The 21,817-nt window shown below is 43.9% G+C and overlaps 1 protein-coding gene across 16 annotated transcripts in view; it reads right to left on the bottom strand.

The window, feature by feature from the left end:
* Positions 1-21,817, bottom strand: part of robo2 (roundabout, axon guidance receptor, homolog 2 (Drosophila)) — a 310,454-nt gene that overhangs the window by 130,289 nt on the left and 158,348 nt on the right. For all 16 annotated transcript variants that reach the window (XM_037083062.1, XM_037083129.1, XM_037083120.1 and 13 more), the window contains one exon: positions 17,355-17,681. In XM_037083062.1, coding sequence (XP_036938957.1) covers positions 17,355-17,681 — 327 coding nt within the window. The remainder of the gene's footprint in view (positions 1-17,354; positions 17,682-21,817) is intronic.

Here is a 21,817-nt window from a genome sequence, read left to right as displayed (position 1 = left end):
CTGCCCCTGTGTTCTTCTGTTTTAAATCCGATTACTCTAACAATATGGAAACACTGTGGTTGAGCTCAGCGAGTGGTGTTCACATATAAAACATTGCAGCGATGCTTTGCTGTGAATGTGCACACGCTGTTTGATGCCTACGGTGTGGATTCTTTGTTAGAACTGGTGCCTGCTTCTGCATGACTGAAGCTTCCATATGGATACTCAGCTCATGGTGCTGACTCACCAGAGCGATCGCAGCTTCTCTGGCCATAGGAGAGGGCTGTAACACAGGTTGAAGGATCAAAGCTCAGAGTCTTTGTTCTGAGGTACCATAAATCCTAAGACTATTATTCAGACCTGCTGTCCAGATGATTAAATATTAATGGAGATTTACAGGGCTGTACACACATATGGTGTTGGCAACATTTGATTTATAGCACTACAAAAGGCGAAACAATGTTAAACTATAAAATGCACAATTGGTTCCGATTTTTTACCTAATGTTTAAAACTTTGAGAATCAGACAGTGCACAGCTGTTGTTTAAGAAAGCTGAGTAAAAAGAAAGCTCATCAGATGCCCAGAAACGTAAAACAACAGAGAGACATACTGCTTTCAGTTTAATGGCCCAGATAAGAAACATCGCACCATCTACAAAGAGATTCTGGAGAGAAAGGCATGTTTTCTTGATCGCTCCCACTCCCTTTCACTCTTTATCTCTCTCGCTGTCTTTTTCTCTCTAAACAATCCCTGGGAGACAGAAAACAACAAAGACAAATGACTTTGGCCTTTTAAAAGAAGCGTCAAACCTCTCCCTCCAGTGGGCAGTGGATCCACAGAGGTGTCCATGTTTGCCGCTCACCCCCTGCAGTGGCTTTAACTAGTGGGGGCTCTGGATGAGCTTCCTGTGGTGCAGCAAAGGCCAGGACAAACACAGGCGATGTGCTGCTTTTAATAGGCGCCAGGCCCACTCAAGTGTATCAGTTCATAAATTAGAGAGGAGAGCAAAGAGAGAAGATGGGAGATTGAGCAAATACAAGCAGCAAACACATGACAGAACTGCCTGCCCTCTGGATCATCACTCACTTCAGCATAATGTGACAGAAAAAAAAAGAAAGGAAAGAAAGGCGAGATGGGACAAGAAAAGGGGATGGGGAATCTAATAAAATGATAGTTATTTGTCAAGGTTTCAGTGAAAATAGGAGTCTACCAACTGCATGAGACACTAATTCACAGCTATCCAAGCCTCAAGAATTCGCTTTTTTTGTGCTCTAGAGAGGAGATGGATGGGGAGGAGGGAAATGGGGGACGGGACAGGCACAGCGTCTCGTCCACCTGATGCCACAATGCTGCCTTGCACAGCGTCCTTTTGTAGCCCAAAGTGCTGGGCAGAGGAGAAAGGCAGACACAAAGAACAGACAGGACTCACTGCAGGACACGCTTTGTGTCATCGCCACTCACAGGCAGCAGGACAAAGCCGTCAGCTGCCTGGACACCTCGTTAGCCCGCTCCCTGCAGCTCTCGCATGGCACAGGGTTGGCCGCGGCCCTCCTGCTGGGACTGGCTAACCGCTACAGTGGAGCTTCAACCACGACGAAATACACACATACACACAGACAATGTGGAACTCTAGAGCATTAAAGACCAGAGGACAAATACAGTGCAATAAAACACACCTGTTCAACAGAAGGTTCAAGGCCCTCCCTGCACAAGCCTTTTCATGGATATTTGCTTAGGTTGGTAAAGCTGATCTTTCCAGATACAGTCTACAACAAAAGCACCCTGAGCCTGGTGAAGGTTTAGGGAGGCTCTCTTTCCTCCTCATGCGCTTTTATCTTTTCATCCTTTCTGTGAGATTTTCTATGAGATGCAGCAAGAATACAAAGGGAGTTTTAATCGACACTGGATGTTTGGTTGATAATCTATGAAAGGTGCATAAAGACCAGAATCAATCTGATCAGAACAGAGGAAAGAATTATCACCTTAAAACTGCAGCAGGTAGCAGACTGTCTGTACATGTTGTACATACACAAACACCAAGACCCAACAACTAATTTGTAGACAAAAACACCCATATTGAGGGAACTGGATTCAGCAGGCAAGTTTGAACAATAATTAACACAAGCTGATGAATGCAGTCAAGTACAATACTGTGGCGGTGTTTGTTATTGGGCGGATTATTTCCTCAAGGCATTTAAGCATGGCTTTCAGATATTAGCTTGGAACTAAATGACATAAAACAACAAAAGACAGCTGGAAAAGCAAATCCTAGCACCTTAAATCGAAGCATGCATCCATGCTCATTTTCAAGGGAATAAATTATTCTGACATTCAGAGGCTCCCAAATTTTCAACTCAGTCTTCCAAAGGCTGTAAGAGGCTGTTTTGCTATCACCATCAGGCCTGTTCCTGTTAGCATGCCCTGGAATATTAAGTAGGGTTTGTGCTTAGCTTGCTTAGACCAAGCCAAATAAATATGCAGGAATTAGTTCCAGCTTCATACGCCTTCAAAATAGGATTCACCAGTCAATGCACCAAAACAACCCATTCACCACACTTCAACTCATTCTGGCTACAAAGAGAAGCAGAGCAAATTTCATATTGACAGAAAAATAAATATATGCTGGGAGCTTTGAGAGCACAGCGACAGTGCTATACATAAATGCAGAGCAAACTAACAGCCCAAATCAGGGATAAACATTTAGAGTGCTCAAACACACAGCCACATACTGTATTTATACCACAAATATTCATTTTTTTCTGCAAAAAATATGTGAAGAGGGCTAAAAATGATTTGAAAATGATGTGCACATGTTGATATCATATATGAATATTATTGTGTTTTATATATAAAACATCTGTTTGTACAGTGATTTTTTTTCTCCAAATATCCTCACCTGATTGTGAAGTCTGAGTTTTTTCTCTATATTGTGACATGCTTCTCTGACTAATTACAAAGAAGCAAATCAGTCAATCAATCAATCAATCAATCAATCAATCAATCAATCAATCAATCAATCAATCAACCAACCAACCAACCATGTGCCACAATCAATATTATTATTAAATGACACCGTTTTTCATGTTTTAAACCACTTCCACACAACCAAAGTTGCTCATTTTTTGAAAACTACATTCTAACATTACTTTAACTAGGGTTAGGGTTGGGGTTAGTCATGGTGCAGATACTTAATCTAAGATGTTCCCGTAGGAACTGGTGATCTGGCCCAAAAATCTCAATTTATTTTATTGCATAACAATCTACAATGTAAATTTCATATGTTTCTCTCAATTTTGGAATGCCCTGTAAACTCACATTGTGTTGTTTACTTTACTGAAGGGAAAGCCACATGAAGGAATTTGTCCAGTGTTAAGAGCAAGGATCCACCAGCCAATAAGGTTATGTCAATTTAGGAAGCAGAAATAAGAGGACATTAAATACCACAATCTCTGTGATTCACCTGAAAAGTGGATGCCTTCAAGATTGATCACCAACTTAAACTGTCAGATCGCCCATCCCTGTGTAGCAGTATATTTAATCAAGGTGTGACAACATTTTGACCACATTAACATTTGTACTGGTATTGTCAAGGATAACATGATATGGCACAACCCTAATGTATACAGAAACCAAACAATCAACCACCCCCACCACTCAATCATAGTATACATAGTCTTTGCAAGAGATGATGTACCAGAAGGTAGCAATCAGTCAGCGTGGCTCTGGCCACCTCCCATCTATCAGTCTGCACATCCCTTCCCATTCAACAGCTGTGGACTCATATGTTACTGTCCTTCTATCTGTCACTGTCCATCCACAACCACACCAACCACAGCACACATCAATCAGCCCACCCCTGCTGCTTTTTAATCTGTTCCCACCCCCAAGGACCACGTACACTTCAAAATTACAGTGAAGAAAGGTCACCCCATCCAATTAGAACATCATCAGGGATGCACACAAGAGGGTCGTTCCCCAAACCCTTGTAGGACATCGTAAATCCTACACTGCCCAAGACGGGACACCCACCCTGGCAGGATTCAGAATGGTTGACTGATTGTAGCACTGGTAAATGACGTGCAAGGATACAGCTTTAACTGTGGTGGAGTTGTGGAGACGACAGATATGAATTGTTGTCTGGATTGATATTAGGTGTAATGGCATGTGAAAGTGCCGCGATAGGTTTATTCCCTCAAGATGAACCATGTTATCATCAGTCCATGTATTGACCCCGTGACGACCCCGAGCCCAGATCAATCAGGTCCCCAATCAGGATTAGATCAAGCTGCCCTCTGAATCCTCTCTCATCATTCTAGCAGCCTGCTCCTTGCAAGATTTAGCCCCATAACAGGACACGCATGGAGGCGGAGAAAGTAACAGGCCTGCTGGAACGAGAGAGAGATTTTGGATCAAACGCTCTGATGGAAAGGACCATGTGGAGACCATTGTCTTAGCTTGGCAGAGGAACAAAAGCTAATGAGAGAGGGATAGAGAGAGAGAGAGGGGCATAGAAAGAGAGTGAGGGTGGGTCAGTGAGCTTTGAGCCTCTTGTGGGCTGATCTAAGCCAATTAGAGTCAAGTGACAGCTCAGCTACACGTTCATGACACAACTAGACCACGGCACGGCTCTGAGCCCCAGCACCCCACAGTACAAGCCTGACTTGGACCCTAACAAACCCATAACACTCCCCCCATGAACAGTTAAATTCCCCTCTGCCAGACACCGACCGAAAGCAAAGGAAGAGGGAGAGAGTATGCTTAACAAAACCACTGTTCTTTTCCCTTCAGTCCTGCTTCCTCTGCCTTCCTTCGTCATGGTCGGCCAACTCACTTGACATCTGATGTTGTCAGGAGTTGCTGTGACGACCTGGCAAATACACTGACCTTTGCCCCAGCGGTTCAAAACTTGTGAACCCGAGACGAGAGAAAGCCAAAAAGCTTGGTGGGGGATATGTGAGGTGAAGAGTTTCAATTGAAAAAGGGGACTGGTTCAAATGACCACTGGCAGCTGTCATTGGTGTGTTTCCTTGTTCCTGTGAGCTTAATAATGGTGCAGAGACTTCCCAGTATACATGAGGGGAGGTGGTAGGCCACCAGGTTGTGGGTTGTCAGGGCTCCAGCACAGGGCTTGTGATTAATGAGACAGGGCGTTGCACCACAGGGAGCTCAGCAGCACGTGCCACACTAGTGGTAACAACAAATACTTCTGACACTGCGTGGTAGTGGACTCCCCACACTTTTATAAAGAGCAAGAGTCACAACAGTTCAATAGTTAGACAGTTATATAAATGCGTACAAATCCATCTCTACCACCTCACACAGACATAAATACACATAATACAAAGAGCACACATGAATGTCGACAATCAGAAGGCACACTCCTGATGATGAAATTGGATATGCATCCTGTATTGCCTCCTCTCATTCACCCTTGACTGAGCATCAAGTGTATGAAATTTGTGGATGGCTGCTCAGGGGAGAAGAAGCAAGAAACGCAACCATGGAGGATGACAGGAAGGAGTGATGGGGGTTGAGGGACACCCAGCAGGGGGTGGGACAGGACAGCCCTCCGCACGTCTAACGTCTGCCACTCAAGAAAGTTAATGATGCCGCGTTCTTGGGCCAACCATCCCCCTGCTGTGTGTGAGAAAAGAGACAGACAGAGAGAGAGGACTGAGGGTGGTGTTGCTGGCACATGGATGCAGTCAGAAGAGGTGAGATGCTCTTGCGGCGTGAGTTTGGGGGTGGGGCGTTTGGGTGAAAATTGAAGGTCCAAGAATATTTATGACAATCAACACCCGAGTTGGCACCGTTGAGTGATTCTGAGATGAATGATATACCCCCCTCTTTTTTCCTCCCAATCAAAAAGCTGTCTCCTGCCCTCATCAGCATCCTTTATTGAGTCAAGTTACTTATTAAGGTTTATGAGAAATCTTGCTAATTTGATTAGCAGTCAGTCACTTGGTTGCTATGTGATTGTTCATGGTGAGAAGGGGGGTGGGGGTGGCCGTTTTGGCTGGTGGGCTGAAAGTGTTATCATCTACAGCCAGTTAGGGAGCAGCAATTTGTGGGTTAAGGGAAAAATGGGGGAAGGATGGGGGTTGAAGTGTGGCAAGATGCTAAGAGAGATAGCAGAGTCTGGTCTAGTGCTCTGCAAATCTAGAGGGTTGGTGCAAGGTTTAGTTTCACAAAATCTCTTAAAAAGCAAAATAAAATGTCTTTGGTACTGGTGGTGTAAACACATGGTAAATCAAGGAGGTAAAGGTCTACAGATGTCAGAATACCAATCTGGGCTCAATTTGTCATAAAGTGGGTAATGAGTCGAATCCGGTAGCAATCGAGTTTAGAGGTTACTGCAGTAACAACAGAACTTGAGTACTATAAGAATGAATAAGCTGACAGATGCTCATATCCCTTAGCCTGTAACTGAATTATCTGTGCTTTTCTTCCTCTGACACAGGAATAACCCTGCCATCCCAGGCTATTTCTCCTTTCATACATCTCCCAATAACACTATGGTAACTGTATTAGCAGTGTATGCTAGAGATCCTCTCCAGACTGCCAAATGGACCCGTATGCAGCTCTGTTTTCAAGCCATGGGGTCAGATGATGGTCAATCGATGGTCAGTCAGAGGTCACATTCAGAGGTGGCCAAAGGTCAGCCTATCTTGACTCTGTAACTGGCCTATCAAACACCTGCACTGCTGTGAAAGGAGCTAAATCATGTAGACAACTCCCTTCTGCTTGGAGTCTGAGAGTCTGATAAGAAGAGCAATATTACCATATCATCATATTTAATATTTAAATACGATTAGTCATCCGGGGATCATAAAAACAATTAACAATGTGTCCACAACATTTCTAAATTATAGTTGGTTTTAAATGTTACGGGTGTTTTCACAGAATAAGGCTGTGTGTGAGTGAGGGGAAGTTAATTACCAAAAACAGGCAATTAAACTAATAACACATTAGTCGCATAAACTAACAACTGACTAATTGCAGATGTATCCCACTCAACATGTTTTGAATACTATGGTATTTCATAACCTCCTGCACAGCAACAGCAGCCAAATCGATATTCATGAAGTGCCAGAGTTGTAATTCATGTGTCTGTTCCACATGAACACCACAGGGACCTTTAAAAAAAAAAGCCGGGAAGAAAGCTAACATGTAAATTTCACAGTTAATGCCTGGGCATGGCGTATGTTGGCTAATTAAGCTGTTCTTTTCAGCTCCATTACAACGTGGCGTCTTGGGGTTCATTTTTCCCTTACTGTGCCATTTAGGCTTCAAATGGGCAAATGTTCATCATGCACGTTGGACGACAACGAGGGAGTTTGGAGTCTGTTACAAAGTGTATGTGTTAAGGGGGGTACTGGCATGTGCATATGGGCATATCTCGTGTTCATGTTCCAAACATCTATGTGCTGCTGTGCCTGTGTGCCTTTGTGTGAGGAGGCCTAATTTGTGCATGAAACAGGAGAGCGTTAATGGCTTTTAAAGATCGGTGGAGTCAAATGAGCACGCTCATCAGTTAGCCACACACCCCCTGGTGATCACTCAGTGTCGTTAGATTTCATTTCCTGTGGAATGAGAAGATCTCGATGGATCCAAGACAAATCCCTGCAATTACAGCCACGCTTAAGATGATTCACTGCCTTCATTTCTGTCGCTCTGGGTGGTGGGTACTGCTGTGTGTGGCATTATTGAGTTTCAACTAATACATCAACAGTAATGTTGTTGGAAACACAATAACAATAAAATTTCAAAGATTTGTAGTGTCATGTTTCTGTTTTTTTATTTATTTTTTATTTTTTTCAAGAAAGAGAAAAACACAGAAAACTGACCATACACCTATCTGAACACACACAATGCTACAAACACACACACACACACACACACACACACACACACACACACACACACACACACACACACACACACACACACACACACACACACACACACAATGAAACACGGGCAAACAGGGAAGCACCTGCATGTTCGTTAATAGCTTTGCCCTGGACAGTGTAGAGCACGAGGACCAGCAGCAAGAGGCACTGAGATAAGATTCTGCTTAGCATTTGAATAGGATGTTCTGATTTCTATTCAGTTGGCCTTTGGCCATGCTAGTGCTTAAGTGGTCTGGGCGACTCTGTCTGGTCCCCACTGTGCCAACCAATGTGGAAGGTTCATATCTGGCAATGTGCGATGTCTGTCAGTGTCCCGGTTTGTCTGTCTGTCTGACTGTCCGTTTGGCTGTATGAGTGTCTGGCTGGTTAATAATCTGCCTGGCTAGCTGCTAATCATCGTCCCAGCTGCAGAAGCAGGTGGCCACACATACCACAGCTCCCGGTCTCATTCACCATGTGATGTCATCTCACTGCACCTGGTCACACTGCATTATACTTTACTGAGGTAGCCTCTTTGAAATCACGTGGCTTTGACGGTCCTGAGAACCTGTAGTGTTTAGTGGATGCAGCACCTCCTGTAGTGAAGCCCTGGCTGTTGAATGAACAACGTCAAGCCCCTGTGTCCCTTCCTTCACCTCGGTAAAGCCTGGGACTGATCCCAGAGCAGTCTAACAGGCAGATGCAGCAGTTAGGACACACTGCACATCAAAACGGTAAGCCATTAACTGTGCAACACACAAGGTCACCTTCGAGTGGACACAGCAGCCACCCAACTTCCTCTGCTGATATGCCCATTGGATGCAGTGGCGCAGTCATGTAAAGGTCAGGCAGTAAAACGGAATGGAACCACAGCTGTGTTAGAAACCACACGCTTAAACATTTGATCTTGTCTCCCTTCACTTTTGAAAGTGATCAAAATGCTTTGAGTATCACTTTCAAACAGCAGGAAAGGAAATGAGAGAGGGAGGGAATGGAAATGGGGAAAGAGGAAAGAGAGTGATAGAGGGTGGAAGACGGAGAGGGAGGGAGACAGGAGGGACTGGATGATCAGGTTTCAATTCTGGTCTGCAGCTGTTGAGGGCTCTGATGGCTGATAGGTGTCCCTTACAGCAGATGTAATCCAAGCCAAACACAATATCTGTCTACGCCATCGAGAGATCACCGAGTCATAACACATCCGGACCCACGATTACTCTGCCATGGCCCAGAGCCAAGCGAGGCCTGCTAACAGTTTAAGGGACTGAAGAACACAAATAAAAAATAATTACCAATACATAAATCAATACGAACTAGATTTTGTCATGATGGCGTTTTTCTCTCAAAGCCAAAAGGCTTGCAATACTGTACACTTTGGCAATCGTGTCCCATGAATTCTATCCTCCCTGTCTTCCGTGTCTCTCATCTTCCCTGCCCCCCATTTCCTACTTCCTCTGCATCCACACAGTTGAGTTGAGAATCTAATGAAGCTGAAACTCCGTGTCTCCTATGTTCCCAATGGGCTACTTTGGGGAAAGGCTGTCCTTAATGTTTGCACTAGAAGAAAAACATCCACAAAAGCCATTTACCTTAAGCGTTCTTGTGTGTGCCTGTGCACTTGTGTAAGTACGCAAATACTTGTGTGTAACTGTGCACAACACCTCCCAGCAAAACATATCCATCAGAGTTCCAGTGTGCAGTGTGACAGTTGAAGACCAAAATAAACAGTCTAAATCATGGGTCTGAGTGAGTCCTGGCCCTTGCACAAGATCAATCCTTGCAGCATTGTGCACCCTGAAGTGTTGTGCAAAGGCATGTATGTGTGTGAATGAATGTGTGTTTAAGGGTGTGTGTGAACGTAATCAAGGAAATAATGGGCATTTGAACCAGGAACATCAGTGCAGAAATAACACACCATTCCACACACCAGAGGGTGAATCAATTTCAGCGGCATTCGATTCAAACCCGTATCAGCTAGCGCCTGAACTTCAGCCCTCCACGCTGTCACCTCCTCCCCACCTCCATATGATGGATTACCATCTCTGGCAGTCTCAGAGGGTCTCTGAGAGAGTGAGAGAGAGAGAGAGGAAGGTGGGTGGGGGAGGTCAGTCACAACAGGGATGCATTCATCGGAGGGGAGCGTTGGGTTAAGGAATTATGGTTTGACAGAGATCGGGAGTGGATAGGAGAGGGCAAAGGGTTCTCCAAGGGTCAGAGGATCCAATCCCGGCTGGACTCAATGACAAGCCACCCTCAGAACGCAGCGTCTACAGGGATTTCGCTCAGGGTCACGTTTTTCGATTAATATTATTATCACTCACTTGTCCCTTCGGCCACTTGACAGCAAATAGAGTGGTCTCAGACATATTCATCTAAATTGTAGTAAATATCACACCTGTGCAGCAATTTAACATAGACTAAAGAGTTGGAAGCCCCATGTGTTAGGTTATCTACACACAGCCTGAAGAGCAGATTAATAGACTGATAGAGCAGGGTATATTCTGGAAGATATTTTGATGATCATCAAATCTGCTTACCAAAAACTGGAAGCTACACACGGCTTGAATAAATTACAAGCATGAGTCGATATTAAACCAGAAATCAAAGTGCAATCCACCCATGAAAGCAGAAGCCTCTGAGCCTGTCTGTGTTTTCAGGCTGATCAATAATCAGCCTGCAGACAGATTTCAATAATTTACAGCTCAGTCTACATCCAAAACTGTCTGATTAGAGTGAAAGAAGCGGCAAGATGGGGTGCGTTTATTTTATAGAACATGCTTGTCTGACGGTGCTTACTTTTTACAGTGCTGCCGAGCTTGTTCAATTCAGGGACCCGGTGTAAATGCAAAGATTTATTTTTCAGTCAACGCAGAGCGAGCACCCTTAGTGTGAAGCATGGGTGATGAGACACTGGTGCAAGGAGAACGAGGAGAGAGGAGGCAAAACACGGGCAGGCAGGCAGCAGAGACAAAGCAATAGCCCTGCATTGTCAGAGTGGAGAGGCCATCAATAACAGTGTCACTATAAAGAGAGAAAGAGGGAGAGAGTGAAGGAGCGAGAGTAGGGTGTATAAAAGAAACACAACAAAACCCGGTGCGACGGGTGCTTCATCTTGCTGGGCACTAATGGGCGTGAGAAGCGGCTGGCTCAGCATTCTTTGCTTGATGGCTCACTCCTCTGCTGACGTGCCGTGGCATCCATGACGGAGCGCCACACACTTGTTTAATCCAGTTTGTACACTCGAAGGTGACACAATGGTGGAAGTGGAGAGGTGGAGAGTGAGAGAAAGGGAGGGAAAGTCAAAGGTCAAACTAAACTTGGATCTCAGTAAGTGCTCCGTCTCTTTGTCATCTCCCTGCACCTTCTCACAACACCTTCCATCTCTGCCCGCAGCTCTTGCTGCACCACTCCATTATTGTCATCATAATAAGTGCCATGGTGGAGGTTTGCAGTATTTCCCATCTTCAGCACAACACTCACTTCCTCTGGAGGTAAGAAGGTAAAGCAGTCTATTTCCCTTGGTGGAGTTGGGGAGGTCAGAGCTGGGACACAAGGCCCGCTGAGGATAGTAAAAGTGCAGTCTCAGGACATATCGTGTGTGTGAATGTGGTAGTTTGTGTGTGTGACAGTGAAAGGTTAGAGTGCTGGGAGTGACTGCGGTGTATACCGATGATTTATCTCCTTGTGAGAGTTTTCCAAATTTCTGTTCCATTTCTGCAGGCCATTCTCCTCCCATGCCCTGCACAGGAGTTAGGGTTGCGGCGGGAACTCCTCATTTACTGCGGCCATCTGCGGCTGATAAATGAGAGAGAAATTTGCATGCTGCTGCTGGTGAGAGTTGTGTGTGTGTGTGTGTGTGTGTGTGTGTGTGTGTGTACTTAGAAATTGTGCAAGTAAATCCCAAAAGATAACAACACCTCTTTACAGAGGTCAGCAAATTCTAGCAGCACAGACACAGAGCTGACACATTTAATCAGGGGTTCTTGCTCTCTCACAGTTTATCAGTGGAAGATATTTCTCACACCTTCGCCTGCTCTCACGTCTCTCTTATCACAGGACAACACTCTCACCTTTTTTGTATCAATACTTTTAGCTTTTCTTGTGCACATAACTATTTTTTTTAATCTAAACTGAGCTAAGCAACTAAAATCGATACTGCTGTGTGTGTGACAAGTCATTCTGCTTACTTTTTCAAAATAAAAAGAGGGGGCACTTGAAAATTACATCTTCTCACCATGTTTGTCATGTTCTGTTCTCAACTGTCATGATGAACCTTTCCGAATTTGCTACAACTCTGATTCGCACCTCTGACTGGCTCTTCTCCATGGCAACAGCAGAAAAGACTAATGGGTAGTGCAGTATTAAGACCCTTCCACCGTGCAAAAACTGAACAAAATATTATTTCTCAAATACAAATGCTGTCACCAACGGTTGTTTTCATGATTAACTGCCGATTAATTTGTATTCTTAGAGTGACATCTTAAAATTGCTCCAAATGAGTTAAAAAAAAAGCAGAGCAAAGCTGCAGATCCTTACTATTAAGAAGCTGACACCAGAACATATTCAACACATTTGCTGGAAAATTATTCATCGGTTCTTAGTTCCCAAATATTTTTCTTCCGACCAGCTGACCAATTAAATTCCTAATTGTTGCAGCGTCGACCCATAGGGCTACTACATAATTTGAAGTTGTCCTGTGTTTCTATGTTCAATTACACAAAATAAATAACTTAAAATAGGAATAGAAAATCAGGATAACTACAAGAGAAACCTGAGGCCATAATAATTGCTTTAGACTGACCCTTAACCCTGTGTCCAACACATCACACCACATAAGCAAACAGATACACTGAGATGTGCTGTGAGAGTAAAACATATTTAAATACAAATTAGCCCATGCTCACTTTTTGAGACGGTGTTTTATTTCGTAACTGTAGCATGCATCATTAATGTGCCGTAATGGCTGCATTGTTGCTGCTTCCTTCATTACCCTTCATTATTTCTCAAGGACTTCGGCACAGATTAAACCTCATCCTATCAGGGTTTATATCAGCATGAGGGCAGGTGTTTGCACACACTTTCCTGTGAGACGTGTGTGTGTGTGTGTGTGTGTGTGTGTGTGTGTGTGTGTGTGTCTGTTGTTTGTGTGCACTTGTCACTCCATTTCTAATTTCTGAAATGGAATAATGAGTCCAGATGATCTTGTGAACGCCTCTGCAGTGCAGCTCAGTCTGACTCCCCACCTGGCCTGCTCCTCCTGGCCTGTCCCTTTATTAGCTTCCCCTCATGCTGGACACAACAGGAACAGCTTGGTACCCTCCTCCTCTCTTCACCACTCGCACCTCTCCCAACTCTATTTTCCTGCTAATTACCTTGTTGTACGAGCACCAAATGCTACCTAACGATTCACTTAATTGCAGAAGTGGTACATTAGATGATATCAAAGGACCTTTTTAAAAGTCATCCGATCCCATTCCAAGCGGCATTTAGAACCAACCCAAGACATCTGTTTCATTTCTTTGTCATTTGCATTTTTAAAGGTTACAAAGTGAACGACGCGGCAAAGGATACACCTCAAGACTCTGTGTCTTTCGTTGTTTTGCGATGCCTCTCCCCAGAGACAGTAACACACATTTAACATACATGCAGCCACATACATGTCAGAGGGCCTGAGTCACATTCTACACTCCATTAAAAGTGCAACTGTTCACCCTACACGCTTGTATCTGGAGCACTATGCATGTGTGCTACCCATCCACCTGAAAAGACGGGGCTAATTAACATTTTCCTTGGGATCCTATCGCCCCAGGTGTGCCTTGTCACACTTACATATACACAGATATCCGCAGTGCTAGCAATTTATTCAGTGGTGGCTGGAGCTAGCATTTCTGACACAGGCTTCACAATGATTTATGAACCTGCTCATTGACCTAGTTTATTCTGAAAAGGGAAAAGGGGGCACATCCTATATGCGGCACATCCATCCCATAGAGCTGGCCTGCAGTCAGTTTTGGAGAGCTTGGGAGGAGGAATAAGATTACAAAGCAGTCTGCTCAGATATGCCCCGGGCAAAAATGTTTACAAGTTCTCTACATTCTCAAGTACGGGACAGTGAACAACAGCATTAATGAAATCTCTACCCAAATGCAGCAAAGTGATGCCTAAGCATTATCCTCACACTCCTGTGCATGCACCATGAACTCAAATAACACAAGGCAGTTCATGCTCTGGTCCATCCTTTTGTGAACAATGTGTGTTCAACATCCAACACTTAAAGGAGACACGTTTGAAAGACTAAGCCCAGTAACCGCACAGGTCCCACCAATCTGGCCCACATTAATAATGCAGAGGCACCTCTCAGAGGCCTCTTCCCCCTCTTCCTCTTCATTCCACCTTTCCTCCTCAAACAGAGAGCATGGTGAGTGCTGCCCAGCTTGAGGTCCAGCATGCAGCAGCGCCACTCTGCTCAGTGGACACTGAGTTCAATCTGTTTCAAAGCTGCAATTCAATTATCTCACCAGGGTCCTGCTCAACCACTCGTGAATGGAAGGGGGGCAAAGGTGTGTTCAATACGAGAGAGGGAGGCAGGGAGGGAGGTAGAAGACAGGCGCAGGAGGAGGGGCAAGACATATCATAAACACAAGCCCAGTTCAACATGGATATAGATTTAAATGCTGCTTTTTCTTGTGCGATTAGCTGTGGCTTTACAATCACTAGACGGATGTCAGGACCTGATAAGGCTAATCACTGCAGTAAGCCAATGCCAGGGGATTTAGCACCCTACCCCCCTTCTGCTCCCCCTGAAGACCTGGCTGAAAGAGAAAACCAAGAAAGCCCACGGCCCAAAACAAACCAGGCACAGAGCGCTCCATAAAATAGTCCTCCTTTCTCTTTTAGACCATTGAGAGCCTTTCTTTTTCTTTTGTTTTTTTTTACATTTTTGCACGACATCCCAACTTTTTTTTTTTTTAAATCAAACTTGCATATTTAAATTCTTTTAAACATTTTATTTGCAAACTACCTTTACAGACAGACTTTCATATTTTTTGTATATTTAAAAGTGACGTAGTAAGAGAGAGTGAGTGAGAAGATGCTCTCAAATAATGAAAATAGCATGATGGCAAAACAATAATGGAGCTGTGCTGATGCTGTCCACTCTGCTGCCTTAGGCCAGACACTTGATTGGTTCAGACACCAATCCTGCAGATCAGCTTTGGGAAATTCCTACTCAATATCCTTTAGATTACTTGTCATTAAAGTTTCAAGAAGTCATTAGTGTCTTAATATAACACCCTACCTGCATATTAGCTCTTTTTTCTCATCTCCTCCAATTTCCCTGACGTGCCTCTGAGCGCTTTGATCTCTTCATAATCAAATAATTTAAACCAATTATTCTACTTTAATAAAACTTCATTGCACTGTCACATCATAATCGAGAAAGTGCTCCTGCTGAACTGCACTTGACCCACCAGCACAACCATTTCCTACACCCACACTCCATCTCAGTTGGGCCAACACTGCTGTGACTCTCAATGTCTCAGGTCAGGTCAGGTCAGGTCAATAAGCAAAATGTCAGGCAATGAAGGGCCGATATTAGTTCATCTTGAATCAAAAGATGTGATTGTACTTTAAAGAACAATTTGCTGTAGATGGGGAGTCATTTTAACTCATTTGAAGACTGATTAAATACAAATATGCAAGGCAGTTGTTTATACCTCAATCATGGTGCATTAAAAGTGATCAATAATTTAGGGTATGCACCAGAGGACATGTTTGAACAGTAAGGTATTTAAGTATATCTGCATTTGTTAGGTCAGTACAGTGTGCTGTCTGAGGATGATGTACATTTGTTGCCAAAATGGTTGTACAGTTCTTTATCCTTGTTTACTCAGACTGTGGCCTGAGGATTTGGCCTGAACCTCTATCTCAAACCTAGTACCTCTGATAATACCTATCATATGTGTACTCCTTTTTCTTCACCTTGCTAACTCTTCCTTATCCCCTTGTCTCCTGGCCTTCCGACCTCTCACCCATCAACCTTTAAGCCATTTAAGCTGCATCTATTCAACCCCCTCTGCTGCTAAACCCATATTACATGAGAGAGCACTGAACATAACAGCTAAGAAACAGTATGAGAAGGGAAAAAATAAAATAATCTGGAGACTTCATCAATTTTTCATGAATTTTCATTTAGACTAGGAGAGCCCTCTTACAGCAATCGATAGATCAAGCTGCTGTCACACAGTTTAGCACCTGGGGGCTGCTGGAAGTGCCCTCGAGAAGGCAGGGGACCGGATCAGAGGCGGAGACCAACCCCCGCCTCTCCACCACACAAAGTCCATTTTCCAAGGATCTCACACCAGCTCCCCATCCGACAACCAATGATCAATGTATTCACCTAAGATATACAGTTACAGGTTCTTTTTTATTTCATGGGAGGTAGTATATCTGCTACCTTTTCTGTTTGAAACATTGATAAAGATTCAATTAGGTTGAATTTTTGCTTATCTATGTAGTAAGTTTAACTTTTTGCTAAATTGCAGATAGAAGTTTATTTCAGTTCTATGATGCCTAAACTGGTGTCATTAAAGTATCCTTTCGATGCCAAGTCACACTTATCAAGTGAAGGATCCAAAAAAATAATCTGCAAATACCACTAAAGATACATGCTACAGTTGGCTTTAATCTCATGAACGTAGCCCTTGTTTGGAACAGAGGACTCTGTTACTACCACCACTTAAAAACAACATAAGGTCATGGAGACTTCCTGCTCCACCTTATGGGCAGTTGAGGTTCCTGGGAGCTGACTCCACTGGAAGCCCAGCCTGAGCCCGCTGGGGGTTAGGCTCATCTTCAAAGGTAATTTGATCCAAAGCTCAGGTCCTGCCTGTCAGTGTTCACCAACACAGTCCAGGCAGCCTGTGTCAAATGTCCATCAGGACTTTGATCAGTGCCTGACGTTCAACCCCCACCCACCTGTGAGAGATCCATGTATCCATGTCATCATGTCCATCTCATAAAGTGTGACAGCAGCTATAGTCCAACTCAAAAGTCTGTAGACAATTTTAATAAAACTCCCCAGAGATAAAAATATATCTAGACAACAATGTCACACAAAGTGAGACAGATGGAGTTTAAGAGCCTTTTACACGTGCAGGAAGTCATTACAATCTTTGAAAATAGGGAACACTGAAAGCAGTTGCCTCAAATTAAACATTGATTTGTTTACTGTTCCCTGCAGTCAAGACATTGTAATTTTTCATTATATATAAATGGGAAAGAAGACTGTGCCGCTGTTGACAGGAAATGTTCAAATATTATCTCTCAATTTTCTTGTACCATATGTAAATCCAGTCCTTCCATCATCTGTAATCCTTTTTTGCGTCATCCAGCCAAATGACTTATTAATTGTATCAGCAAAAGAGCAGCAATGCAGCAGAGAAGAATCAAATAAGAGAAAAAGAGGACACAAAGTCCTGACTCACATGCTACTTCCAAAGATGCATTACGGCTCACTGCTTCTCCCAGGTAGTTCCGGGCCACGCAAACGTAGGCTCCCTCGTCCGGTTTGCTCCGTCTTCCATGAACGATGCGAAGGAAGAAAAGCGAGCCACTGGGCAGCAGCATGCGGTGAGAACGTGGGTCATCTTTGTCGGTTTCCACCCGCTCTCCATCCTTGTACCACTCCACTGTCGGGGTTGGCCGTCCCTCTGCTTTACAGTTGAGAGTGGCGGGCTCCCCTTTGGAGACAATCAGGTCAGAGGGGTGCTCCACAATCCGGGGTGGGGAGTCCTCCTGCCGCAGACGGGATCCTGGAGGAGAAGGATGAGATGCAATTTACTCAAAGAAGAACACCATGCAGATTCTAGGCATTGTGTCCGTTGGATATTTTGCAATAAATAAAGCCTACTAAACTCAAAAGTCTCTTCTATTAGCATAACAGTCAGCAGGTACAATATTTAAAATATAGTAAGGAGGTAGGGGGTTAATTAATAATTACTACTGAAGGAAAAGATAATGTATAACCAGTCTAGCTGGTGAAGGCATCAGGACATGACAGGAAGAGCTACTAAATGTGGCTTAGGTGCATTAGGTGCTCAGACTATGATGAAAAAATATATACTGTGACCTTTTTTTCATGACAAAAGAGACAAAAAGACAATCATACAAGTAAATAAATCAGTTATAGAAAGAACTATGAAGACATTAATTACAATTTTCACTCTGACATACAATTGCGAAAGATGACAGCTCCAACTCACAGTGCAGCTCGGAGAAATCAAGCACACAGCCAGCAGTCTGCTAAATATGCCAAACCTTTATCTATATGTTCATCAGAAAACGTAATACAAATATAAAGGTGCCAAAATCTACACTCCTGGGGAGAACATACTGAATTAGCTATTTTCCTAAGCCTGCTGCCACCACAACTCAGAGGTGGATAAGCAAGATGAACAATGGATGGACTCTAACAAATGCTTATGAACGCTTGTCTTTAGTTGGACACATGTTAAAAAAAAAAAAAAAAAAAAAAAAAAAAAACATATATTGGACCCTTTAATCACCATTTCAGGCCAGTCAAATAGCAGCCATCTGCTCTTCTAAACCCTATATGCAAGGGCTTCTGGGTAATTGGACCCATGGGTGAACGGTGAATGGAGGCGTAGTACAGTCAGCTTACATCTGCACTATACACACACACCCAAATTATATATTTGGCTTTCAGTGGGGTGCAAACAAGTAAAATGGTCCACTGTTGCAGCAGTACACATGTGATGTGAATATGAATGCCGGGGTCCAGACTAATGTCAAATGCTAATCCCCTGTGGCTGAAAACCTTGGCCTGCTCCTTTTTATTAGGGCTTGCAGTGGGCGAGCTGTGGGAGTCTGGCAGCTAAGATAATGCTCCCCAAGTCAGAGAGCTCTGTGTGTCTGTGACCAGGTCTTAACCACAGAGATAAGATGCTGTAGGCCACACACACACATTTACATCTCAGAGGCCCTGGGAACCATGCTACAGTCAAAGAGTTTGATCCAGCATCAAACACCCAAAGACACACTTTCCAGCAGCCGTTTCTTTATCCTCTGTCTTTTGAACCACATTCAATACCCCATCAATAACTCTGATTCAGTTGGCAGTCAACCAGTCAGTGTTATATTAAGTAGAGTGCTGGGCTCTTTGTCTTAAAATTAGTTGTTGCAGGTGTGCGTGTGATTGAGCCGACTTGATGACTGTGCCCTTCCCTGGGGCGGTGAATTGGGGTTATAGGACGATGCCTGCTACACAGAAGAGCAGTGTACCACAAACGCCTTTGTGCTTATGTAAGGGCTAATTTCAACCTGAGATGGAGGCATAACAGTGGAGGTTCCAGCTCTTTGTTTGCCAGGGTTTGCACATGTTCCACTACCCCTCATACTTGAAGCTCCCAGGGGGACCCGGGACACGCTGTAGCCTGGTCTTTTCTGCCCAAGAAATCTCCCAGCAGAAGGACAGGCGCAGTTAGAAACTTACTGATCAGCACAAAATACACTTCAAAGAGTGTAGTGAATGTGTGTGCACATGTATAGACACATACATGAAGAAGGGCATGTGTGTGTGTAAATGTGTGGGAGTCCACCATTTGTCTTAACAGGGATCAGGCATCAGACAGTGGCATATTGACCCAGGAACAGGAGGTAGTCTGTTCTCTCTTCTTCCTAATTTGGGCTAATTCCTTCCATTTCCCTGTCATTGATTAGTGATCAGGCCTAGTGTCTTGCTCTAAGTGGGGCCACAGACAGGGGTTGTAGTAGAGGGGGTAGTGACATCCTGCTCCTGGAGAGCATGATCTAATTTCATTGGCATTAAAACAAAAGATATACTATTGGAGATAGAACAAAAACCTACATGATGCCAGTGGCAGTTTTTAACCCAATCTCATTCACCAGTGGTAGGTAACAGTCCTCCGGCAAGCAGTTCTTGTCAGTGTAGGGGGGCAGAGGGGCAAGTTTGTATTCTGGCGGCAAGTGACTAAATAAATGGAGCAGTAATTAACACTGTGACATTGATAAATGGAGGGCAAGATAAAGGACGGACATGGAGACCCCATCTACCTCAGATGGAGTGTCAAATGCACATTTTTTTCTTATCTCATTGGAGCATCTGCTTCCCTTATAATCCACAGGCCCTGCGGTGGCTTTCCACTAAAGCCAATGCGCATGCACGGCACTAAAATGCGGCGACTCCATTCGATTTATATCAGTCTAATTTCTTTAAATCCAATTTGTATTCCAATCTACTGCCTTCTAATCACTTAAACCTTGAGACTCCATCTGCTCTCCTCTTTCCGGTGGAAATGAACACAGCAGATGCCTCTACAATTGTCCTTTCACTGCCAGAAAAAGCTGAGCCGGGTGCACAGAGGGCCAGACGTGACTGGTCAGTGTCCTTTTCTGAGTGGGGTTCGCCAGGTGTAGAGGTAGAGAAGGTTAAAATCACTTCCATATGCCGTGGAATATGTTTTAAAAGAAGGCACATCAATCTCAGTACTGGAGAACTTCAACTTGTTAACCCTGCCAGTTGTTGGGCAACAAGCCCACAATAAAAATGTTTGTACCTTCTTGTGTATGCTTGTTTTTTTAACTGTGCCCTCATGTGGCTCCTGTGTCCAGGAGATGCTACCAAAGAAGATCAAATGAAAAAAAACTCATGTATGTCCCTGCTGTCCAACCATCACAACCACCTCACAGAAGTGAAAGTCAATTTCCAGCTTCCTATTGGGCCCCCTTTCTCACTCTCTTTACGGTAAATGGGCTTTCTGTTGCCCTTTTAATGCGATCATTGGTGCTGTGCAATCAAGTGCTCTCTGAGCTGAGGCGAGTGCACTTCACTGGGTCTCAGGGCACACGCTCCAATCAAAATGCTGTGTTTCCCCCCGTCTACAATAACACCACCATTACTTTTCACCACTGCTGTGCAGTCATCCACTCCTGGAGGAAAGCAGGAACCAGAGAACAAACAAACAAGCACACAGACAGAGGATGAAATCAGAGAGGGATTACTGAACCAGAAGCTGATTCTTTTCTGCCTTTTCTTTCACTCTACTTATGTCAGCTTGACTGAAATCCGATGCAATTTTGTAATGCTGCTATCCAAGAAATGGCCAGTTTACAGCATGATTTTGACTCAGTTGTGTTTTTTTATAACATATCATCATTCACATTTATAAGTCAAATAAATGTAAACACACAGTTAAACAAAAAAAATGTTTAACACCACTTTTACAACAAAAAAAAAAGCTTATTCTCCCTCATGTTACACTGACCACACACATAGAAGGGCTCTTTTCTATTATCTTTGTCACATATTTATTCATGTGTGCAACAGAAGGTCAGGCCTTTGATGATCTTTTTCTAATTATTTTTATTAGCTCCCAGGAGAAATTCGAGCCCACCAACCAAATCAATACCCACACCAGTCTCCAGCCAGAGCATAAAGGGAAGGGCTCCCCGAAGAGATATAAGTTATTCTGCCAACAGACATGTGCGCTGATCACAGGTAACCAACGGCAACCTCAGACCAAGGCACAAAGTTTCAGCCACTGAGGCTCCATAAAACATCAAACAAGAAAACCAAAGTCCAGTGCAGTAACTCTAATGTGGATACTGAAATGGTGGAGGCATGGCAGGCAGGAAGGGCTGAAACGCAGAGAGTGAAAATAAAATTACACTCAGTAAAATGTGAAAAACCCAAAGAAATTTCATAAGCAATGAATAATGCAGCAGATCCATGTTGTCCATTCTGAAAAATATTCTCCTCAGCCTCCTGCTCCATCTCTCTCTATATATACATCTCTACCTCCCCCTCCCCAGTCTCTCTCTATCTCCTTCACTTGCTCCCTGTCCTGTTACATCCTCCCTTTGCTGTGAGGGTGACAGAGTCATATCCATCATGTCATCAAAAGGGAAA

The sequence above is a fragment of the Acanthopagrus latus genome, chromosome 2, assembly GCF_904848185.1.
Source record: "Acanthopagrus latus isolate v.2019 chromosome 2, fAcaLat1.1, whole genome shotgun sequence".
NCBI lineage: Eukaryota > Metazoa > Chordata > Actinopteri > Spariformes > Sparidae > Acanthopagrus > Acanthopagrus latus.
The sequence above is the reverse complement of the archived record's forward strand: the minus strand, read 5'-3'. Positions and strand labels throughout refer to the sequence as shown.